The sequence below is a fragment of the Mesoplodon densirostris genome, chromosome 6 (assembly GCF_025265405.1).
Source record: "Mesoplodon densirostris isolate mMesDen1 chromosome 6, mMesDen1 primary haplotype, whole genome shotgun sequence".
Taxonomy (NCBI): Eukaryota; Metazoa; Chordata; class Mammalia; order Artiodactyla; family Ziphiidae; genus Mesoplodon; species Mesoplodon densirostris.
Genome location: NC_082666.1, coordinates 84,900,137 through 84,921,444, shown reverse-complemented (window position 1 = coordinate 84,921,444; position 21,308 = coordinate 84,900,137). Strand labels below are relative to the sequence as shown.

Below are 21,308 nucleotides of genomic sequence, written 5' to 3'. Positions count from 1 at the left end.
TTTATTTATTTTATTTTTATTGTATGAATGATATTCTTAGAGGAAGGGTTATGTGGACTGGCATCAGCGGTGGCCTTCAGAATGTGCCTTTCTAACTCCGGTTTTCCGTATTCTGTGTTAAGCAGAACCCGCTGTATTCCTCAGTTGCGTGGTGAATACCTGAAAGTCTTCCGTGTGGAAACAGTCGCGTTATGCCGGAGGCTTGGTGTCAGATGCTCTCTTAGACTTGTTTGCAACTCACTGTGGGAGAAGCTTACTTATTTCCAAGCTCTTCTTTTACCTCTGAAGGCATTTTTCCTCCTTTCTTTTGAGAAGGGCTTGGGTTTTCAAGTCCGTATGCCAAGAAACGTCGTTTTAGGTTGCAGAAGAGCAGTTGGCAGGCAGGGGGGGCAGGAAGTCGTTCCTCTGGCTCTCCCGGCGCCTGAAGGTAATATCTATCTAGTCTGCAGGATTCCACAGGCAACTGCTACGCCCACTCCTTCCTCCCTTTAAAATGTAAATGTTGTAAACTAGTTGAGCGTGGTGGTTAACTGCATAGATTTTGGAGTCAAGCACCCTGGGCTTCCATGGCTGTTCTACCAACACTATCTCTTCTCCTCTCTAAGCTTCAGTTTCCTTACATATTAAATTGGGATATTCAAAGTGTCTGATTTCATAGGTTTGTTGTAATGATCAAATGAGATAGTGCTTATACAAGGTGGTCACATTATAATGGTTCGGTTTATACTAGCTATTGTTATTTTGTTAGTTCATTTGTATTTATGCCCTATTTCCTTATGTAACACATTGGAAACTACTTATAAGAATATATACCTTCAGAAAACCCTCAATGCCAGAAAAAGTTTGAATTAAGAAAGAAGAGTGAGGCTGAGGGAAAAATAGAACACAGGTGTTATAGGATATGAGTACTCATCAGCTTCTACTGAGTTTCATAGACTGAGCTACAGTTTTGTTTCAGAGCTTCCCACTAGCTAAAGTGAAAAGAGAATCAGGTTCGCGTATATGATTCCTATGGACCACAAGGCAAAACCTACCATTCCCTCAAGGAAGCATAATTGTTCTTTGTTCTTTTTTGGATTATTATCGAAGTATAGTTGATTTACAACGTTGTGTTAGTTTCTGATGTAGAGCACAGTGATTCAGGTACGAATATATATATGTAGCGTATATATGTTTTATATATGACATAGAACATATCATATATATATGTTGTATATAACATATATATATATTTTCAGATTCTTTTCCTTTATTGGTTATCAAAAGATATGTGAATATAGTTCCCTGTGCTGTACAGTAGGACCTTGTTGTTCATCTGTGTTCTTGTTTCTTAATTCTAAAAGTATATATTTCTTATGGGGGGGCAGCATACAGAAAATGCTAACTGATGTACGAGCCCGTAACCCCAACAAGAGCCCTATAGGAGATATCATAGGAACTCCTTTATTATAAGCCAAGGGAAAGGTAAACAGCAGTTATGCTCCCCAGAACTGTGAATAAGACCACGTGGTAGGCAGAATTCTAAGATGGACCCCCTGTTATACTCGCCCTGCATAATCCCCTCCCCTTGAGTGTAGGCAAGACCATGATCAACATCACTTCCATGATTAGATTATGTCATATGACAGAGGTGAAGGGATTTCCTAGACGTAATGTCCCCTAATCAGTTGACTTTAACTTAATTAAAGGGAAGATTGTCCTGGGCGGCCTGACCAAATCAGCCCATTAGAAGAAATCCTAGGGACTTCCCTGGTGGTCCAGTGATAAAGAATCTGCCTTCCAATGCAGGGTATGCAGGTTCGATCCCTGGTCAGGGAACTAAGATCCCACATTGCCACAGGGCAACGAAGGCCACGTGCCACAACTATTGAGCTCACACACCTCAACTAGAGAGCCCACGTGCTGCAAAACTACAGAGCCCACACACCCTGGAGCATGCGCACCACAACTAGAGAACAGAAAACCCGCTCACCACAGCTAGAGAGAAGCCTGTGCACCTCAACGAAGATCCTGCGTGCCACAGCTAAGACCCGATGCAGCCAAAACATAAATAAATAAAAATAAAACAAACAAATAAATAGAAGTCCTAGAGGCAGGGAGATTCTCCTGCTGACCTTGAAGAAGTAGCTGCCATGTCGTGAGAGGGCCACATGGCTGGGACCTGAGGGCAGCCTCTAGGAGCTGAGAGTGACTTTCAGGGGACAGCCGTCAAGAAAACTAGGACCTCAGTCCTGGAATCACAAGGAACTGAATTCTTCCAACAACTTAAATGAACTCAGACGAGCACCCTGAGCTCCAGATGACAGCACAGCCCAGCAAACACCTTGACTTCAGCCTTGTGAGACCCTAAGCAGAAAACTCAGTTACAATATGCCTGGTTCCTGGCCCACAGAAACTGTGAGATAGTAACAGGAGATTGTCTTAAGTTGCTAAGTTTGTGGCAGTTTGTCATGCAGCAGTAGAAAAGTAACACAGATACTATGGCTGAAGTCCACAGCCTTTGGATAGATTTAGAAATAAAGCCTAGAACATCAAGGGTACTTCCTAACCTGAATTTAATATAACATTAATAGAGGGAGATGTTAATAGATGTGCCATGAAAAAAGGAAGTCTTCTACTGCAGACCCTGTTCACATCAGAGAGAAAGCCTTTGTTCTGCTGATGGGACAGAGTCAGGTTCTTGGGTTGTGACCAACAGGACCAAGCTGGCCTACACATGCCCAAGAGTTCATGGAAAGGCTATCCTGGAGGTCATGGAATCAAGGAGAAGCCTGAAGAAACAGTCTCAGGATGGACAGGGATGCAGAAACTCCTGGGGTCTCACTACCAAGAAAATCCTTGATGACCTCATTGCCGCCAAAATAAAAGAATTTCATCTGTTCCTCTCCCGTCTCCACTGCTATCATCTAACTTCTTCTCAAGGTTGACAGTCTCTGCCGAGTGTGAACAGCCTGACACTGAGCCACCAGAGAGCAGGATCCCTGAATCAGCAGACCTGGCGGGATCCACAGAATAGTTCCCCCAAAACCATTGTAGCCAGAAGGAGGGAGGCTGGATGGTGGACCACCCAAAAGCTAAGGGGGTCCACAAAAGTAGGATTGAGCTTGTAAAGGTGGAGTGGAATCTGAGCTCTTCTCCCCTTCCTCTGAGTGTTAGTGGAAAGGGGAAATCACTCTTAAAAGGTGAAGAATTTGGGGGCTTCCCTGGTGGCGCAGTGGTTGAGAGTCCGCCTGCCGATGCAGGGGACGCGGGTTCGTGCCCCGGTCCGGGAAGATCCCACATGCCACGGAGCGGCTGGGCCCGTGAGCCATGGCCGCTGAGCCTGCGCGTCCGGAGCCTGTGCTCTGCAACGGGAGAGGCCACAACAGTGAGAGGCCCGCGTACCACAAAAAAAAAAAAAAAAAAAAAAAAAAAAAGTGAAGAATTTGGAGCTCCTAAACTTCAAAACTGCAGGAGAGTGGGCCGAGGAGGTGGAGATGCAAGTGGTGGGTGGAGCCGCTGAGATGGCAGGAAGCTACTTGGGGCGACCCTGCCTTGTGAAAGCCAAGGTTGAGAACAGTTGGATGCTCCGTGGAAGGGATGGAGAGGCTGAGCTTTGTGCCTGAGCAACTGAGAAGAAATACTGAACCATGAAGATGCAACCCCTGGGAACTGGCAGACATTGTGGAAGAGCTTCTGACTTTCACAGGCCATGGGATTGGCTGGGGTCTGAGCCAGTAAGACCCTGTGAGAAAATGGGGCCCCAGCTGCTACTTCAATGACATGAGTTTGGCAAGTCGTGTATTCTAAATCTCTTGGGAAATTCGTAATGAAACGAGCCTGTTAAAGGTTCTGTGCTCTGTTTTGGGCATCTTTACTCAATGTTGTTCTACTTGTTGTGGTTCTGTTTGCTGCTACAAACTTTTCACTGCTGATGTTCAGTAAGTTGTCACTAAATGCTGCATTTGTTGATGGAGTCCTGCCGTAGTTTCAGGGATGTTTTTTCCTAACATGCATATGTGCATTCTCATTCTCATGTTTAATGTTCTGGTGAAACATTCCAGTGATGAAACGTTTAAGAATTGGGTGCGCACAGTTACACAATTTCATGACCTGTCATATCCTGTTCATACACATTGCTCTTTGATTTAATATATTCTATCAGTATTGACTAAATACCATGATTTTCATGCAACATTTGTTTATTCATTCCAACAATATTGATGTGCCAGCCACTGCTCCAAGCACTTGGGGTACATCAATGAGAAAAAGAGACCAAGATCCCTGCCCCATCAGGGTGCATGTGATGCACATGTGCGCGCAAACACACACACACACACACACACACACACACACACTCAACTTCTGAGAAGTCCTGAAGTTAAAAAAAAAAGTGGGTAACTGTTTCAGACCTTGTCCTAAACTTATTTGGACAAGGAACTTCTTTGTGTGTACCTACAACATTTTGTAGAGTCATGGTCTGTATACTATAGCCCTCTAGGAAATACTGACAAAGGCATAGCTGGACTATGTGTACTTCAGAAAAAAAATCCATAAATATCATTTGTTTCAACATTTGATAGGAGTCAGACAGCAGAGAGATGACTGATGAATATTCTTCACCAGGGTCTGGAGTGCAGATATTCTTTGTCGCTGCTTAAAGCCACATCCATATGCTTCCCATGTCCAAAGAGCAGGTGACTTCAGCAAATAGTACTGAGGCCTCATCTGAGACTGTTACTTGACTAGATGTCGATGACAGGACAGGGATATTTCCAAGGGATTCTGGATCAAACTGTTGCAATTAGATGTGCAATGGTCTTCATCTCTTACTGGACTGTGACTCTCTTTAAGTTAGGATCTGTCAATTTATATCCGCTCCCCGAGGGATCCAGCATGACACCTACACATAGTTAAGTGTGTAGTCCACTCAGTTGACCTTAAGGGAACATATCCAGTTTTTTACACGAATGTCTACCACTTTCCTGTGCTCGGCTGATTTATGGGTCGGTAGTTTTTGACGGGAAGTATATGGATCTTGGTTAAGTGTCTGTATAACTGTGAGACGCTTGAGGAGAAGGCACTTTGCATTGACCCCAGTGGGTTTCCTTATTCACCCGGTTACTGCAAGGAATCTCATGTCATTGCTTGAAAGGGTAGCTGAGTGGCTTTGGGCCATGTTGGCACAATCCATCTGAGATGGAATAACCTGAGGTCCAGAGCTCCCAGGATTACTGATGAATATGTGATAAGGGAGGGAAATTGGTTTGGGGTGACATCATCTTTTGGAGGTACCTGCCTGTGATGCTGTCTTACTGGTTATTTGGGGGATAAGTAAGACACAGGAGAGAGGTGGGCTGACACATAGGTCGTGTTGATGACTTTTAGGGCCAACCCAGAAGAGCCTTAACCTTGGGTCCCAGGAGCAGAAATGGCCCCTCATCCTTTGTTGTTCTGTGCTGTGTGTTCCTAGTTCTTTAACGGTGACAATCCCTTATGTCCTCAACTAAGTGTAATTCACTCATCCTCTTGGAAATTATGATGACTGCTTCTGGGTTAGAAAGAGCAATTAGGGTGGATATGTTTTCCCTTACACTTTGAAAGAAGGGCCATCCACAAGACTCAACGTTTATGAAACCTAATGATAAAGGAATACATCCTTTAGCACCATTAAATGCTAATGTTGAAAAGATCTCCCCCACTCACTTCTCTGTGGTCATTTTACCAAAGAGGAAACTGAGGCCCCAGGGTCAGATGAATTGATCCTAATAATAGGTGGATGAACTGGAGTTATATCCTGAGTCCCTTCCTGCCTGAACGAAGCTTCTCTAACATGTATTTTCTCCATGTATTTTCTAACATGTATTTTCTCCAGCCTCTTGTGATAGACACTTTGGCACTGTGCTGGGGGCCCACTAAACAATGAAGTCACCCACAAAAAGCATAAAAATACAAGAAACCTGACACCTAATGGACCATGGACAGGGCACTTGATTACTGTACAAGAGCTGAACAAGAAGACAGAGCCTGAGTTCCCCCTCAGTTGGGGTCGTGGGCACTGAGCGATTCAAAATTCTCACTGCTGTATGCACGTCTGTAAAAGGCTGTGATTTTTTACTTGGGGGTTACAAATTTTAGCAAGTAGGTGAAGTTGCAAATACAGAATCCATGAGTAAGGAGGACCAGTGGTATGTGTTCCTGATTTCGTGGTGGCCCGTGAGCCCCAGGCGCTTAGGAAGGCACTAGGGAGTGGGTGAGGGCCAGGCCCCAATCACTTCCATCTATCGGGAGTTTACTGGGCTCTGGGCACTGTGCTGACACTTTCTATTTTGCTGGGCTGACTGCCGGCCCCATGGCAGAAATGATTAGAGACCACAAGAGCCCCTCACCTTGCCTTGGTGTATCCCATCTTGTAAACCAAGGCTCAAGACCAGTGAGCGTGAAGGCTTGTGGGTGGAGACAGGAAAGTCTGACCAGCTGGGAACCAGAGTTCTGAAGTGCCAGCATCCTGCTGTCCCTGGGACAGGTGCCCGGAGGCAGAGGGCCACGGAGTACCAGTGTCTTCCTGCCCAGCTCCAGCTTCTAGTCGGCCCCGGACCACTTCATCACACTGATTTTCCGTGTTCTCTGCTCTTTCTCATGTTCACGTCTAGGGGTGTGTTTCGGGGTGTGGGTGGAGTCTGAGTCACTCCGAGGCACACAGAAGGGATTTCTAGAATTACGCCTGGGCCTAAGATGGCCTTTAAAGAGAGAGACGTCCAGAGAGAGCTCTGGCTCCATGTCAGGGGAAGCATTTCATTTCTTAATGTTTGTTCTTCAGCTCAGCCTTGGAGGTGCCTGCCTGGCTGGTATTACTGAATTAACTCTTGAATCTAGCATTTCCTTCCCTTTGCCTTTGAATAGAAAAGCCGTTTTCCAGGAGTAGGAGGGAGGATTTTTGTTTCTGGAGTTGCCTTAAAGAGGCCTCCTCCTACTCGGATGGCTTCTCTTGAATGTCAGCAATGCCCCAGGAAGAACATGGAGACCTTGCACCTACTCCAGGGCCAGCCTGCTTGTCTTGGATTTCAAGGTTTCTGAAAACAGCTGGTCTGGGTCCCAGGCTGGTTGACACAGCATAGACTTCACAGAAACAAAGAATGTAATATGACACCTTGCGAAACAGGGACATAATACAATGGTCTGCTTAAGGAAGTAATGAAGGAGAAAAAGAAATTGGAACATTCTTGAAATTTTGTGAAAAGGAGTCTGAATCAGAAACAATTCCAGCTTTTTCCACTGGGTGGTGTTTTCATTTAATGTTGCAATATGCTTTCAGTCTCAGGGCAGGTTCACAATCCAAATTAGTTCTGGGCTTTGCCCTTGGAAAATTTTCAAGAGTTGGTGAAATGTACTTAGGTGGAATTCTCTTGCTTTTTTTTTTTTTTTTTTTTTTGCGGTACGCGGGCCTCTCACTGTTGTGGCCTCTCCCGTCACGGAGCACAGGCTCCGGACGCGCAGGCCCAGCGGCCATGGCTCACGGGCCCAGCCGCTCCACGGCATGTGGGATCCTCCCGGACCGGGGCACGAACCCGTGTCCCCTGCATTGGCAGGCAGACTCTCAACCACTGCGCCACCAGGGAAGCCCTCTCTTGCTTTTTACGCTAATTAAATATGGTTTTTTTTTTTTTTTTTTTTTTTTTTTGCGGTATGCGGGCCTCTCACTGTTGTGGCCTCCCCCGTTGCGGAGCACAGGCTCCAGACGCGCAGGCTCAGCGGCCATGGCTCACGGGCCCAGCCGCTCCGCGGCATATGGGATCCTCCCAGACCGGGGCACGAACCCGCATCCCCTGCATCGGCAGGCGGACTCTCAACCACTTGCGCCACCAGGGAGGCCCTAAATATGGTTTTTTTAGAGGATTCTTTTTCCATGTCCTATATGCCTATTACCATCATTCCCACAAAGACTGGAAGCTTGAGTATAAAAACAAAGTCTTGGGCTTCCCTGGTGGCGCAGTGGTTGAGAGTCCACCTGCCGATGCAGGGGACACGGGTTCGTGCCCCGGTCCGGGAAGATCCCACATGCCACGGAGCGGCTGGGCCTGTGAGCCATGGCCGCTGAGCCTGCGCGTCTGGAGCCTGTGCTCCGCAACGGGAGAGGCCACAACAGTGAGAGGCCCGCGTATCACAAAACAAACAAACAAACAAAAAAACAAAGTCTTTTTCTTAGTTGTAGGCCCATACTGAGCATTGGGGCTGGCAAAGGGTAGGTGCTTCATAGTTACGTTGCCACTGATTCGATGAAGGAGGGAGTGGAGATTGCAGCAGAATCCTCCTTGGATGCACTTACTTACAAATTATCTGTCTATACCAGAGTCAGCAAACATTTTCTGTAAAGGGTCAGCGAGTAAGTATTTATGGTCAGCTTTGTGGACCACACAGGCTCTGTTGTAACAACCTGACTCTGCCTTTGTAGCTGTGACATCAGCCCAACAGTGACAGGGCGTGACTGTGTCCTAATAGAACTTCATTTACAAGAACAGGCAGGGAGCTGGACCTGGCCCGCCTGTTGTTGCCCTTGGTCTATACAAAAGCACACATGGGCACCTTGCAAACCTTGGAGATCTCTGAGACAAAGAGAAGAGACTGGGAGTCTGTGAGTGGCAGAGTCAATGCTATGTGTTGACCACATCTCGTGTCCTTCCGCCAGGAGGACCACATTTCCCAGCCTCCTTTGCAGTCAGATGGCCCCTTGTGACGAGTTCTAGCCCGTGAACCATGTGTCCACCTGGCCCATAAAACATCCTGCCCACTGCTCCACGTTCTCTTCCTCCACCTGTCTAGTGGGTGCAGACGATCCAGTGCAGGACTTGAGGGCCCTGGGAGCTGGCAGAGCCACTTGACGGAGAGAGCTTGGGGCCCTGGATAAGCGCATGGAGCAGAGTCCTCCCCACCCCCACCATCGGTGTATATTGGACTGGGAAGAAGTGCAAAGTAAACCTGCGTGGGGTGTCAGTCGAGGTACTGACAGGTGGGGCCATTAGCCTGTTCTCTCTAGTATTACCACATTTGGGCTCAGATACGGGGAAAGGAAAGACACTGAAAAATAACTGCTCAGAGCCGTTCTCTCCAGGCCACACAGCCTCCTGTCTGGAGGACCTGTAGTGTTTGATGGGAGAGAAGGGCGATCAGGAGGTTTTGGGGCTCACATTCTCTTGGAAAGTATGTGTATAGGAAGTGGTCCTACGGTTTGGGTCTGAGAATCTGGGGCCTTGAAGAGAGAGCCACTGGGAGGTAGGATGGGGGGCATGGCAGACATGAGGAGACCAGAGATGAGTGGCTTTTAAAAAAATCAAACATGATCCACACTAGGCCTTGTACCCCGGCTGTGGCCAGTGCCTTCAGTGCGTTGGTTTGTCTCTGCTGGTTCACGTGGGTTTCTTGGAGCTAGCCCAGGACTTCTCCATTCTCACGTTGCTTCTCTTCTCTCTCTTTATGGGTGCAAAAAGTAAACTTTGGGAGCCGCTAAAATAAATCAACACCAAAACTTCAGTGGCTTAGCAAGATCAGTGTTTGTTTCTAGGCCATGTCTATCTCAATCCAATGGGAGTTGGTGAGTGTTGGGCTCTGCTGCACACATATCCTCAGGGATCCAGGTCTCCTGCACCTGGAGGCTCCCCTCCTCTTGGCCCTCATCATCGTGTCCTTTCAGCTGAGAAATGAAAAAAGGTAGAGTGGAGGAGGATGGCATGGGAAGTTTTTAAAGACAGCCCTGGTAGCGGCGTGCATCATGTCAGCCCAGATTTCATCACTCAGAACTCAGTTACATGACTGCAAGGGAGACTGGGAAATGTAGCCCAACCTATGAGCCCGGTAGGGAAATAAAACAGGATTGGTGGACCCAGAGCAATCTTTGTCTTAATGGGAAAACGCTTTGAGCTCCCAACAACCAACTTTACATTAAATTGGAACCAACCTATTCTTTTTTTGTGTGTGTGTGATGTGCGGGCCTCTCACTGTTGTGGCCTCTCCCGTTGCGGAGCACAGGCTCCGGACGACGCACAGGCCCAGCGGCCATGGCTCACGGGCCCAGCCGCTCCACGGCATGTGGGATCTTCGCGGACCGGGGCACGAACCCGTGTCCCCTGCATCAGCAGGCGGACTTGCAACCACTGCGCCACCAGGGAAGCCCTGAACCAACCTATTCTTTTTTTTTTTTTTGTGATACGCGGGCCTCTCACCGCTGTGGCCTCTCCCGTTGCGGAGCACAGGCTCCGGACTCTCAGGCTCAGCGGCCATGGCTCACGGGCCCAGCCGCTCCGCAGCATGTGGGATCCTCCCGGACCAGGGCACGAACCCATGTCCCCTGCATTGGCAGGTGGACTCTCAACCACTGTGCCACGAGGGAAGCCCCGTGAACCAACCTATTTTTGAACTGAGAGCTTGCCAGTGCTTTTTATATCTGTAAGCCTTTATTATGCCTTATTTTCTGGAAGGGCCACAGACAGAGTCCAATACCAAAGAGAGAATAAGATTTCTTATAGCTGATTGTGGTGCTACAGGAAGCCAACGGGGGAGCAAAGCATTTCTTACTTTCCCTTCAAGGGGGGCGATGGAGGGTTGGGGGGTATCTTTTGGTCTAGAAGCCCCCCACCCATCCCCAGCCCTGCTCCTCTGGTCTCTCTTCTTTTTGTGCCCCTCTGCCTTTCTCTGTAAGTCCTGGCCTTCCCAACGTCAGGGCCCTGGGCACCGTCATTCCCAGCTTTATGTGGGAAGGACCTGAGTGTGTCCTGGCATAGACGCTCCAGTCCTCCCAGCAGATTCTGCACAGGCACAAAAGAGACAGATCCTTCTCTTGCTAATTTGAACAGTCTCTCATAACCCAATTTTGATGTGCTAAAAAAACCTAGAAAAACTCTCAGCTACAGGAGGGAGGGGGAGGAAGAAGGTGATAGGGACAGAAAATCCCAACCTGCTGCATAACGTGACCATGTTATATGTGACCTCTGGGCACATGCAGTTAAAAGGGCCTAAAACAAATGATTTTCTGAGAGGCAGCTTCCATTGGACCAATATACTCATTTCTTTCTGGGGGGTGCAGAGCGGGGTGTGGGCTATACCTTGAATATATTCAGGACCCTGGCACCTGAGGGAGTTCAGGTGCTTTCCAAAGCATCTCAGGGGAAGGAATGTTGTGTGAAAGGTGATATAGCAAAGAACTGGTCTGGTCCCTGCACATTCACGGTGCTGCCTTTAACAAGCACACTCAGGGATCCACACTCATGAGTACACGCAGGGTGGACACAGCCCTTCTCTTTACAAATATCAGGCCACCTCTGGTGGGAAATCTTAGCCCATCCTCTCACTCATCCGCAATTGAAATCGTCTCCCTTTCTTTGGTCTCTTAGCGTTTGTGTGTGGATCTGTAATTTTGGAACTCTCAAGGGCAGGGCCACAGTCCTCTTTGTACTCCCAGAAGCAGGCCTGGATCTAGCATGGAGCAGGCGTGTGATACTGTGCACTGAATGATGATTGAGTCTGGCTGCCGGTGCCTCGCTGAGTTTGGGTCCATTTCGGTCAACCCAACTGAGGCCTAAACTGTTACCATCACCTAGACCTAAGGTTATAGGGTATTTTGCCCCTAAAGAGAATTGAATGGACCAGCATGGAAGATTCCTGATTTGATCAGGAAGTCAGTCACTCAGAGCGATGTGGAATAATGGATTCGTTTTAGGGATTGTGCTGTATGTAGCTGTTGGAGCCGTGAAGAAGACGTTGGAACTGCCTCTGCATATCTGGTGTTTGGGTAGCAGGGCTGGTAGTTGGGGAGAAAAGTTGGATGTGAAGGAGCCAGAGCAAAGGCAAACTGGAACCTACAGAGACAGACCGGAACCCGTGAAGGCAGATGGACCCCACAGGGACTAACTGGAACTTGCATCTGCCACTCACATCTCTGTGTTGACAGTGCAGGTGACTTGCAGCAGAAACTGGCATCCTTTGCTGTGGACCTGCATGTATGTCTGCCCCAGGATGTGGAGAAGTTGAATGACAAGGTCCAAGTGGGAGCTAGGGGTGCTGAGGCCCAGCTGCTGCACACCCCCCATCAGTGAGGTTGACCAGAAGACCAGTCACTCTGTGTGTGTGTGTGTGTGTGTGTGTGTGTGTGTGTGTGTGCGCGCGCACGCACGCACACACGCACACATTTGTACTAAAGCAGAGCTCTGACCTTCAGAGCACCACGGCCGCTGTTTCTCCCCTGACTCCCAGATCCCTTTCAAATTTCTCTTGTAGCAGATCCTAACCCAGAATCATACAGGGAAGGGAGTGCTGGTAAATGTCCTAACAGCTTCGCCAAGTTGACACAGTGTAAGGCCAAAGATTCTATCTCTCAGCTGCGTTATTAACACTCATTGTAGCTTTGGATGTTTGTGCCAAAGTAATTTATGGCAGGACTTTTTGGAAAGAGCCTTTTAAGTTAAACCCACTGAAATTTTGACTGACAGGAAAAAATAAAGTAACTTGGCTTTTCATGCCAACACCTTGTGGCCAGTGAATTCTGTTATTTATTTTTGTTGGAGAAAAGATAAGGGGAAAGAGGAAGACAAAGATTGGAGTAGAAATAAAGATTTCTTTTGAATCTTGAATTGGGTTAGAAAAGCCTACTTCCCATTCTGAGTGTGGTGGAAGATTGCCTTTCTATGAGGAGAAATCTAGGTAGCTTTAGAACATGGTTAAATATTCAGATGCCTGAACAGTGGGTCGGCTGGGCTGGTGGCAATGGTAGCATCCCTGCTGGAGCCAAGAGTTGCTAAAGAAATGGGAATTAGAAAGTGATCAGAAGAAGCTGGAAAACCATTTTTTTTTTAATGTGAAATCTCAAATTAATGGTCATTTTTGTAACTCTTCTTGGTGTGCTTGAAAAAAGTATATATTCTAGTTATTTTGAATATAGGGCTCTACGTGTGTCCATAAAGTCCAATTTGCTGATTATGTTTGAATTGTGTATATCTTTACTGAATTTTTTGTTTGTTCTGTCAGTTACTGAGAGAGGTATGTTTCAGTTTCCTGTAAGATGAAGATTTGTCCATTTCACCATTTAGATCTTAGAGATTTTTTTCTTATATTTATATTTTAAGCCTATGTTATTAGCCGCACAGAACTTTAGAACTGTTATATCTTTCTGAACCTTTCTGTCATTTGAAATATCTCTCATCTCCAGTTATACTTTTAACCTTAAAGTCTACTTTCTTCCCCCAGCTTTACTGAGGTATAATTAACAAATAAACCTTAAGGTCTATTTTTATGATAATAGATTCCTCCTTCCTCTGGGTTACTGTTTGCATGGTATATCTTTTTGCATCTTTTTACTTGTCACCTCTTTTTTGGAGTTGTCTTATCTTCTTATGCTTGGTTCTTTTTGTTAGTGTGCTGGACACGCATGAAAAAAATAATTCGAGGGTGAGGAAGATTCAATCTTCCAAGCTTCAAAAAGAAATTTTCTTTTCTTCTGCCAGGTGTCTGGGACACTCAATTTCTGATATTGTGGTGATTCCGAGCTGAGCTGCAAGTCACTAAGAGCTACCCCTTGGACCCCAGCCCAGAGCCAGAGGGCTTCTAAGGGCCTTTTGCTCTTGCTAACTTTGATCCCAGTCACCCTCATCCTGTAATATTGAAAAAGGAGCTGCTCAACCTCACACTGCTCCTTCTAGAACAAGCAGAAGCCCCAGGGAGAAAGGTTTCCCAAATGCTGGCTCAACTCCTTGGATGCCACCCTACCCTACACTCTGGCCCAGCAATTACTTACTTGTTCATTAGTTTCCTGATTTTTCTTGAGCATACTTTTGAAAATATTTTGTCCACCATCTCTAGCTGTCCTGAGTGGAAGAGTTGATCTAAATGTCCTAGTCTTCCTTTACCAGAAGCAGAAGTTCCTTGTTTTTTTTTATAGAAAACATTCCTTTCTCTAGCATAGTTTACCAGCATTTTCTTTATAACGCAATTTTTGAGATGCTTTCAAAGCTGATCATTATGGAGCACTGAAATTTTACTTCGATAGAATATGTAGTGGAGTTCTGGATCTTGATGTAGATGTTAAAACAAGGAGGAGTGATTGTGTGAAAGTCAGAAATATTATGTTACGGGGAACTTTCATTTTTAATCATTTTACTTTAATCTCATTTGTTTTTACAAAGCTTTTGAGGTACTGCATATGATAGTAGACACTTGAAATAGTATTAAATTAGGCTTTTATTATCTAGAATATGTTAATGAATAAAGGTTTTAAAGAAAATGATTAAGTATCTGATGAAAGAACAGGAACAACAGTCTCCCCTAGTCACTGAGAAGGCTCTGGGCCCTGCAGTGCTGGGCGGTTAATGGTGTAGGGGCTCCCCCTGTGAGGACCTGGTGGAGAATGGGGCTGCCCACTGGGCCCTGGATTCCAGCCAGAGGGGCTTGCTGGGCTCGACAACGACTGTCACCCAGGCGGCCAGGGATCCAAGTGTGAAGCCAGCAAGGCGACACTTCAAAAGCAGCTCCTTCCACTGTCACCCTGGGAATTACTGAGTGAAACACATGTAGGACATCTGGTTTCTGTGTTCTTCTTTCTTCAGAGCAGTGAAAATGGTGCTTTTGTCTGAGAAAGGAAGAGAGGAAAAGCCAGATGTGAGCTCAGTGTTTGAGAAACTGTTTGTGTTTCTGCATCTGCTGAAATTTGCTCCAGTAATATTTACTGCTTTGTGATTTTTCTTTTCAAAGATATACATGAGTTAGGCAGTTTCAGTTCAATATGCTCCTCTAGCCCGAGGACCTTTCCATGAACTACAGACCCATTTTATTCATCTGCTTCCTGGATTTCTCCACTTAGATGTCAGCCCCCTCAGACTCAGCCTGTCCCCTGCCCAAATCATAACATTTCCCTAAATCTGATCCTCTTAGAACATTTCTTCTCTCTTTCCAGGAGATGAAAAAGCCCAACTACCTGACACCAAATTTTCCCCACTATATAAGGGCTCCCTGCTCTCAGACGGTGTGCACTGTAGAAGTGGTTTAAACATAACGATAAAAATGCTCACACTCTGTGTATGAAACTATTTAGCCAAGTCAGAGGGAAATCTGCACAAAACCCCACTTTTTAAAAACACACATTGTTAACATGTAGAAGTCATTCATCTCATATTTCAATACAATTTTTTTAAAAACCAGGTCACCCTCTTCCTCATTCCTCTCTGCCCTTTGTAATATTTGCCCCTGGAACATCCTCTGGGGGCTCGGCTGTGCCACTCTCTCCACCAGCCATCCTTGTGATGACTTGTGACTAAAGAACACATCCTTGTCAGGCCATTCTTGATCAGAGTAACACAAATGGCTCCTCTGACTGCAGAGCCTTTCCAGATAGATGGAGACTAAAGGGACAACCAAATGCAATACGTGAGCCTAGACTGGGCAGATAAAGGACCTTTATGGGACAACTGTCAAACTTTGGTTAGGTCTGAGGAGTAGACCACAATATTGTGTCAGTGTTAGTTTCCTGATTTTGATCTTTATATATGATTATATATGTCTTTTTAAAATTTTTTTATTTATTTTTGGCTGCGTTGGGTCTTCGTTGCTGTGCGTGGGCTTTCTCTAGTTGTGGCGAGCGGGGGCTACTCTTCCCTGTGGTACGCGGGCTTCTCACTGCTGTGGCTTCTCTTGTTGCAGAGCACGGGCTCTAGGCACACGGGCTCAGTAGTTGTGGCACACGGGCTCAGTAGTTGTGGTACACGGGCTTAGTTGCTGTGCAGCATGTGGGATCTTCCCGGACCAGGGCTCGAACCCATGTCCCCTGCATTGGCAGACGGATTCTTAACCAGTGCGCCACCAGGGAAGTTCTATATGTCTGTTTTTAGGAAATAACACTGAAGTCTTTAGAGATAAAGAGGCATTGTGTCTGCAGTTTCCCTTCAGGTATTTCCAGAGAAAAATATATGTGTGAGTTATGTGTGCAGGTGTGGGTGTGTGTATGAACACATGTGGAGGAAGTGGGGAGAATGATAAAGCAAGGTAGGAAATTATGAACATTTGGGCAATCTGGAAAGGCAGAGATGAACTCTTTGTACCATGTTCCCCACCTTTTCCCAAGTCTTAAATTATTTCAAAATAAGAGGTTTAAAAGAATGGATCCAGGGCTTCCCTGGTGGTGCAGTGGTTGAGAATCCGCCTGCCAATGCAGGGGACACGGGTTTGAGCCCTGGTCTGGGAAGACCCCACATGCCACGGAGCAACTGGGCCCGTGAGCCACAGCTACTGAGCCTGCGTGTCTGGAGCCTGTGCTCCGCAACAAGAGAGGCCGCGACAGTGAGAGGCTCACGCACCACGATGAAGAGTGGCCCCCGCTCACCACAACTAGAGAAAGCCCTCGCACAGAAACAAAGACCCAACACAGCCAAAAAAAAAAAAAAAGAACAGTTTAAAAAAAAAAATTGATCCAGATAGGTGGGAGGGCTAACCAGGAGCAGCCAAAGACGGACAGGAGACCTCTGGACTTGGAATCCTTCCGGCCGCCTTAAGTCTAGTCTGTTCCAAACCAAAGTCCCAATTGTTGGGTCTTTAAGGAGCCTCTGTTCTCCTCTTCTTTCAAGCAAGATTCCGTCCAAATCCCCTCGCTGGTCTGAACAGACAGTATGTTTTTCTCACCTGGCTGAATTCCCCTGGTTACCTGAAATCCCAGGTCTATGTCTTTTCCCCAAATTCCACCTCTCCCCCAAGAAGCCTATGTAGAAGCCTGTATTCCTCTCTAATATCTCACTGGGATCCACTTTTTCTATCTACTGGAAGAGCCAAACACTGGGTTTATCCATTGCAACATGTATCAGTCAGGGTAGAGTGGGTTATGCTGCAGTAACAAACTTCCCCCAAAGTGTAGCTTACTTAATAAGAGTTGATTTCTCACTCATGCTCCATATGCAGTATGGTGTGTTAGCTCATTATTGTTACTCAGGAAGCCTGGCTGATGGAGGCTCCATCTTATCCCATGGTAATCACCACAGTAGATACAAAAGGCAATGTGGTGAATTACTCACTGGTTCTTTAAAGTTTCTTCCTAAAAGAGAGAGATGTTGCTTCCACTTACGTTTCCTTCACCACAGAGTACAGTACTTCATTGCCTTTGTGAGGAGGAGAGGTAGAAATATTTGTAACATCTGGTGATTCTCACAGGGCTACCTCTCAGCAGGTAAGCTGAATTTAACAGTTACATGTAGAAAAGCAACACAAGAGGCCTGCCTTGTGTTGCTGACAAGCAACAAGCAAAGATGCTGACTATACCAGGGGCAGAGTGGCTAAGACCAATTGGCCAAGAGTCACCAGAGCCTTTCCTCCACTAGGGAAGCTTTTCGGTCTCCCAGCTCCTCTGTGTTCCCACCGTGCCCGGCACAGGCTTCCACCATCCTGCTCTAGTGTTCTTTCACTGTTATTTTCCCGTGGTTGTCCATCTGTTAGAGAGATACAGTTTTATGTGCACCACAGATGTTTATTGGGTACCTCCATCCATAGAGGCCGCCTGTTATTTGCCAGGCACTGCACGAGGTTCTGGGATGTAAGGATAAGTAAGACATTGGCTCTGCCCTTGTGGCATTTCCTGACTTGTCATGAAGATGGGAAAACAGATAATTTAGAGCTACGCCCAGGTTAGCGCCCTCACCACGCCTGGTGTGGCCAAATGGGGGTATCCTGGGAAGCTCTGTCATCCTCATCCTCCAGTGGAGACCATCTGACCATATTTGGGAGGTGGGAGAGTGGCGAGAGGAGGGGAGGAAGTGGGAGACAGCCCTCCTGCTCCAGTGAGACACGGTCCACGTTCTCCATTTATTGTTCTCTCTAACAATAGGGCACATGGCACAAAATGTGCCACTGGGCAGGATTAGAAGTCCTGATGTGGGCCTCCCTGGTGGCGCAGTGGTTGAGAGTCCGCCTGCCGATGCAGGGGATACGGGTTCGTGCCCCGGTCTGGGAGGATCCCATATGCCGCGGAGCGGCTGGGCCCGTGAGCCATGGCCGCTGGGCCTGCGCATCCGGAGCCTGTGCTCCGCAACGGGAGAGGCCACAACAGTGAGAGGCCCACATAACGCAAAAAGGAAAAAAAAAAAAAAAAAAAAAAAAGAAGTCCTGATGTGTAAGGGCTGTCACTGTGTCCTGCTTTGGCAAACAAGAAATATTTATTAGGCATCTATTGCAATAATAAGGCGAGTTCTGCTTACATTTGGGTGATACTTTATAAATCAGGTTCCCATTGAAAATCATTGGCTCCTCTTACAAATGACGATGCTGAGGCAGGGAACCTATTGGGTTCCTTAAAAGTCCCGACTGAACTACTTAGAATTCAGGGTCCTGATTCCCCACCCAGGCACTTGCCACTAACCCATACTGCCTAGACCTTGTTTGAGACTCTGCAAAGATCCTCTACCTGCCTGAGGATCCCACAGTCTAGGGGAAGATTTTGTACTCCCTCTTGATGGATGTAGGGCAAAGATGTGTTGATTGAATCACAGCCCTTGGTTTTTCCCTGAGTCAAGTGAATCTATAAGATCTCCCTTTCCTCCAATCTCCTGTTGGGTTTCATGATGAGAAATGCAAGATAAGAGTGACTTTTCAAGGGGTGCAGGAGATCAGAGCTGCCAAAGGAGGCTTTGCTGACTCACAGCTGCCAGTGCATGATGTAATTGCTGTGAGATACAGCAAGATGGGAGAGGGAAGAGGAGGCCGGGCTCCTGTCTCCCTCAGCAGGATTCTCTTGTTTGCTGCAACTTGCAGCCAGGGATGGGATGCTGAGTCTCTGGGGCCAACACACGGATGTGTTGCGGATACAGGCCAGTCTTATCATTTCTATTTGCTAAGGTTTGGAAAGATTTCTGGCCTCTGGCTTGCCTTCTGTTGATGAGATGATATATGTAGAGCCCTGAGCACATAGTAGGTGGGTAATAAATGATAACTGCTGTAACAGTAATAATTACAGCAATAATGATCTTAACAGTTACTGGAATAAAGCAGTAGTATTAGAGCAATAATAATTTAGTGACGGAATAGTAAACATATTAGAGCACTCAGTGGCCTGGTGTGAGGGTTCTGCTGGGTGTGGTCCACCCAGTGGGAGAGAGTTTTATTAGTGATGCTGATAATAAAAAGCAGACTGTGTGAGAACTCTCTGTACTTTCCTCTGTTTTGCTCTGAACTTAAAACTGCTCTAAAAAGTAAAGTCTATTAAAACATCTTTTAAAAAATAAAAGGAAGAGAAAGAAAGCCGACTGGTGATTGTTGGTGGTGTTATTTTTCAATACTCTGAAGACGACGCACTCCTTTATTTCCTGCACTGGGGTGGACCCGCTTACCCCACCCTTGGTATGCCACTAACAATAATGTTACTTTTAAATTGTTCCATTGGCTATGCACGTATTCAAATGAGTTGCATGTTAATGAGGAGGTAATGTTTGTTAGTACGATGATAATCAATGATCAATAATCAATGATCAATCGTTCAGTGTTTCTCTGTTCACAACTGGGTGTTGAATGCTGGTGAAACTGGCCCCCAGGGTACTGCTGGGACCAAAGGCCACAGGCCTTGGGCCTTCTCTGGCGCTCTCCACTGAGTTAAGCAGCCACATCATCTCTACCCAATGAGGCTGCAACTGAGTGGCTTGGCTGTGAGCAGCTCTTCTGGAGAGCACCCACCACACCCTAGCATCTAGGGACATCTTCCCTAATCCACGGACCAGGGCAGGTCTTGTCCCCAAGTCATCAATATGTTGGCTTCCTTTCCTTTGCCTAATGAAAGGTTCTCTTTTCCTTTGAGCAGGAAAATGCCCATCTGATCAGAGAAGTGGACATAGACAAGGTCTCCGCTCTCTCCAGGGACCAGGTGGAGGCCATCAAGCAGCTCTGGCAGGACCCGGGAATCCAGGAATGTTATGACAGGAGGAGGGAGTACCAGCTGTCAGACTCTGCCAGATAGTGAGTACAGAGCCCCAGGCTGTGGCCACCCAGGGTGCTTTCAGGCAAGCATGGCCACACTTCAAGGGGGGAGAAATGAGCTACTTGCTAAAATGAGGCACCCGGGGGCCACACTACCTCCCTTCTGCTCGTCTGTATCCCATTCTGACTTTAGGGTGCCTCTCTTCCCACCTCCTGAAATCTTCAGTCCCCCTGTGGAGCCCCAGATTGCTCTCCCTGCCCATATCTACCTTTCCTCGTCAAGTTCTAAGCCTCCGTCCTTTTCAATGAGAGGGTAAGTCAAATGTGGGCTTCCCTTGGTGGGACTGATCTCATTTGGGGTGCTGAAACTATCTGATTTAAACCAGGACTACATCTGCTTCTGGCTTCTACTTCCCCCTCTCCATATCCCTCTGCCTTCTGGGTTCCTGATCAGTAGACAGCAGGTCCAAATGCCCTAAAATCTAAAATCAGAGTTTAGAAGCGCAGTGCAATACACCTGTCAGTGGCTGATCTGGTGCTGCCCTCTAGTGGGCGAGATAGGCTCTGCGGGCCCAGCCATGGAGAAAGCTCAGTCCGGGAGCCCTTTGTTTGCCTACACATTATATTTGGGATCCATAAGGCTCTAGTTTTAAATCAGTAATCCATTGCGTGCACACTCTCCGACAGAGATCACAGGGTTTGATTTTATTAAGAATTTCCCAAGGCAGTGCCTCCATCAGCCAGATCACTGGGCAAATAGTTGTCGTGGTCCTTCTTGAAGGGGTGAGGATTCCTGCTTCTGCAACTCAGCTCCTTTCCTCTTGCCCTGTGTCATTTCCGCCCTCTGAAGGCCCTGGAATCCTTTCCCCAGACCCATCCCCTCCTCTTCAGGTGCTGTCATTGCCCTCCAAGCTGGTGTGGGTGGGTAATTCACCCATCATCTGGACAAGCCAGCGGGCAGAAAAGGAAACCAGAATCTTACCTCCTTAGTTTCACTAGCCTCCCTTTGGCATTTGTCCCAGGCTGAGTGTTGAGTGACATTAATCCAGGTTAGCACAACCAATCTGAGTACAGGAACATTTAGGTCCAACACAGCAGCAAAGGAGGAAAAGGAAGTAAAATAAGCCCTGATAACGTCGTTGGATCAGCATAGAAGACAGCTGGCAGGAAGGAAGGCCGTGTCCCCAGGAGGAGGGCAGACTGCCTTTGACAGCTGGGGAGCCAGGGACGGTTCCAAGTCAGCCAGGGCATCCTTGGCCCTTCCCTGGGACAGCCTGTGTCATTTGCTTCTGTGAAGGCCCTGGGGAGTGGCTGGGGCTCTTGATGTAGATCAACTTGGAAAAGAGCCACTGGGCCTGCTGTAGAACTCAGTGGAGCCCTGAAAACTGGGGCAAGTCCACTGAGAA

General features: G+C 47.1%; 1 protein-coding gene across 1 annotated transcript in view; it reads left to right on the top strand.

The window, feature by feature from the left end:
* Positions 1 to 21,308, top strand: part of GNA14 (G protein subunit alpha 14) — a 200,773-nt gene that overhangs the window by 172,606 nt on the left and 6,859 nt on the right. Inside the window, exon 3 of the mRNA XM_060100935.1 lies at positions 19,787 to 19,941. Coding sequence (XP_059956918.1) covers positions 19,787 to 19,941 — 155 coding nt within the window. The remainder of the gene's footprint in view (positions 1 to 19,786; positions 19,942 to 21,308) is intronic.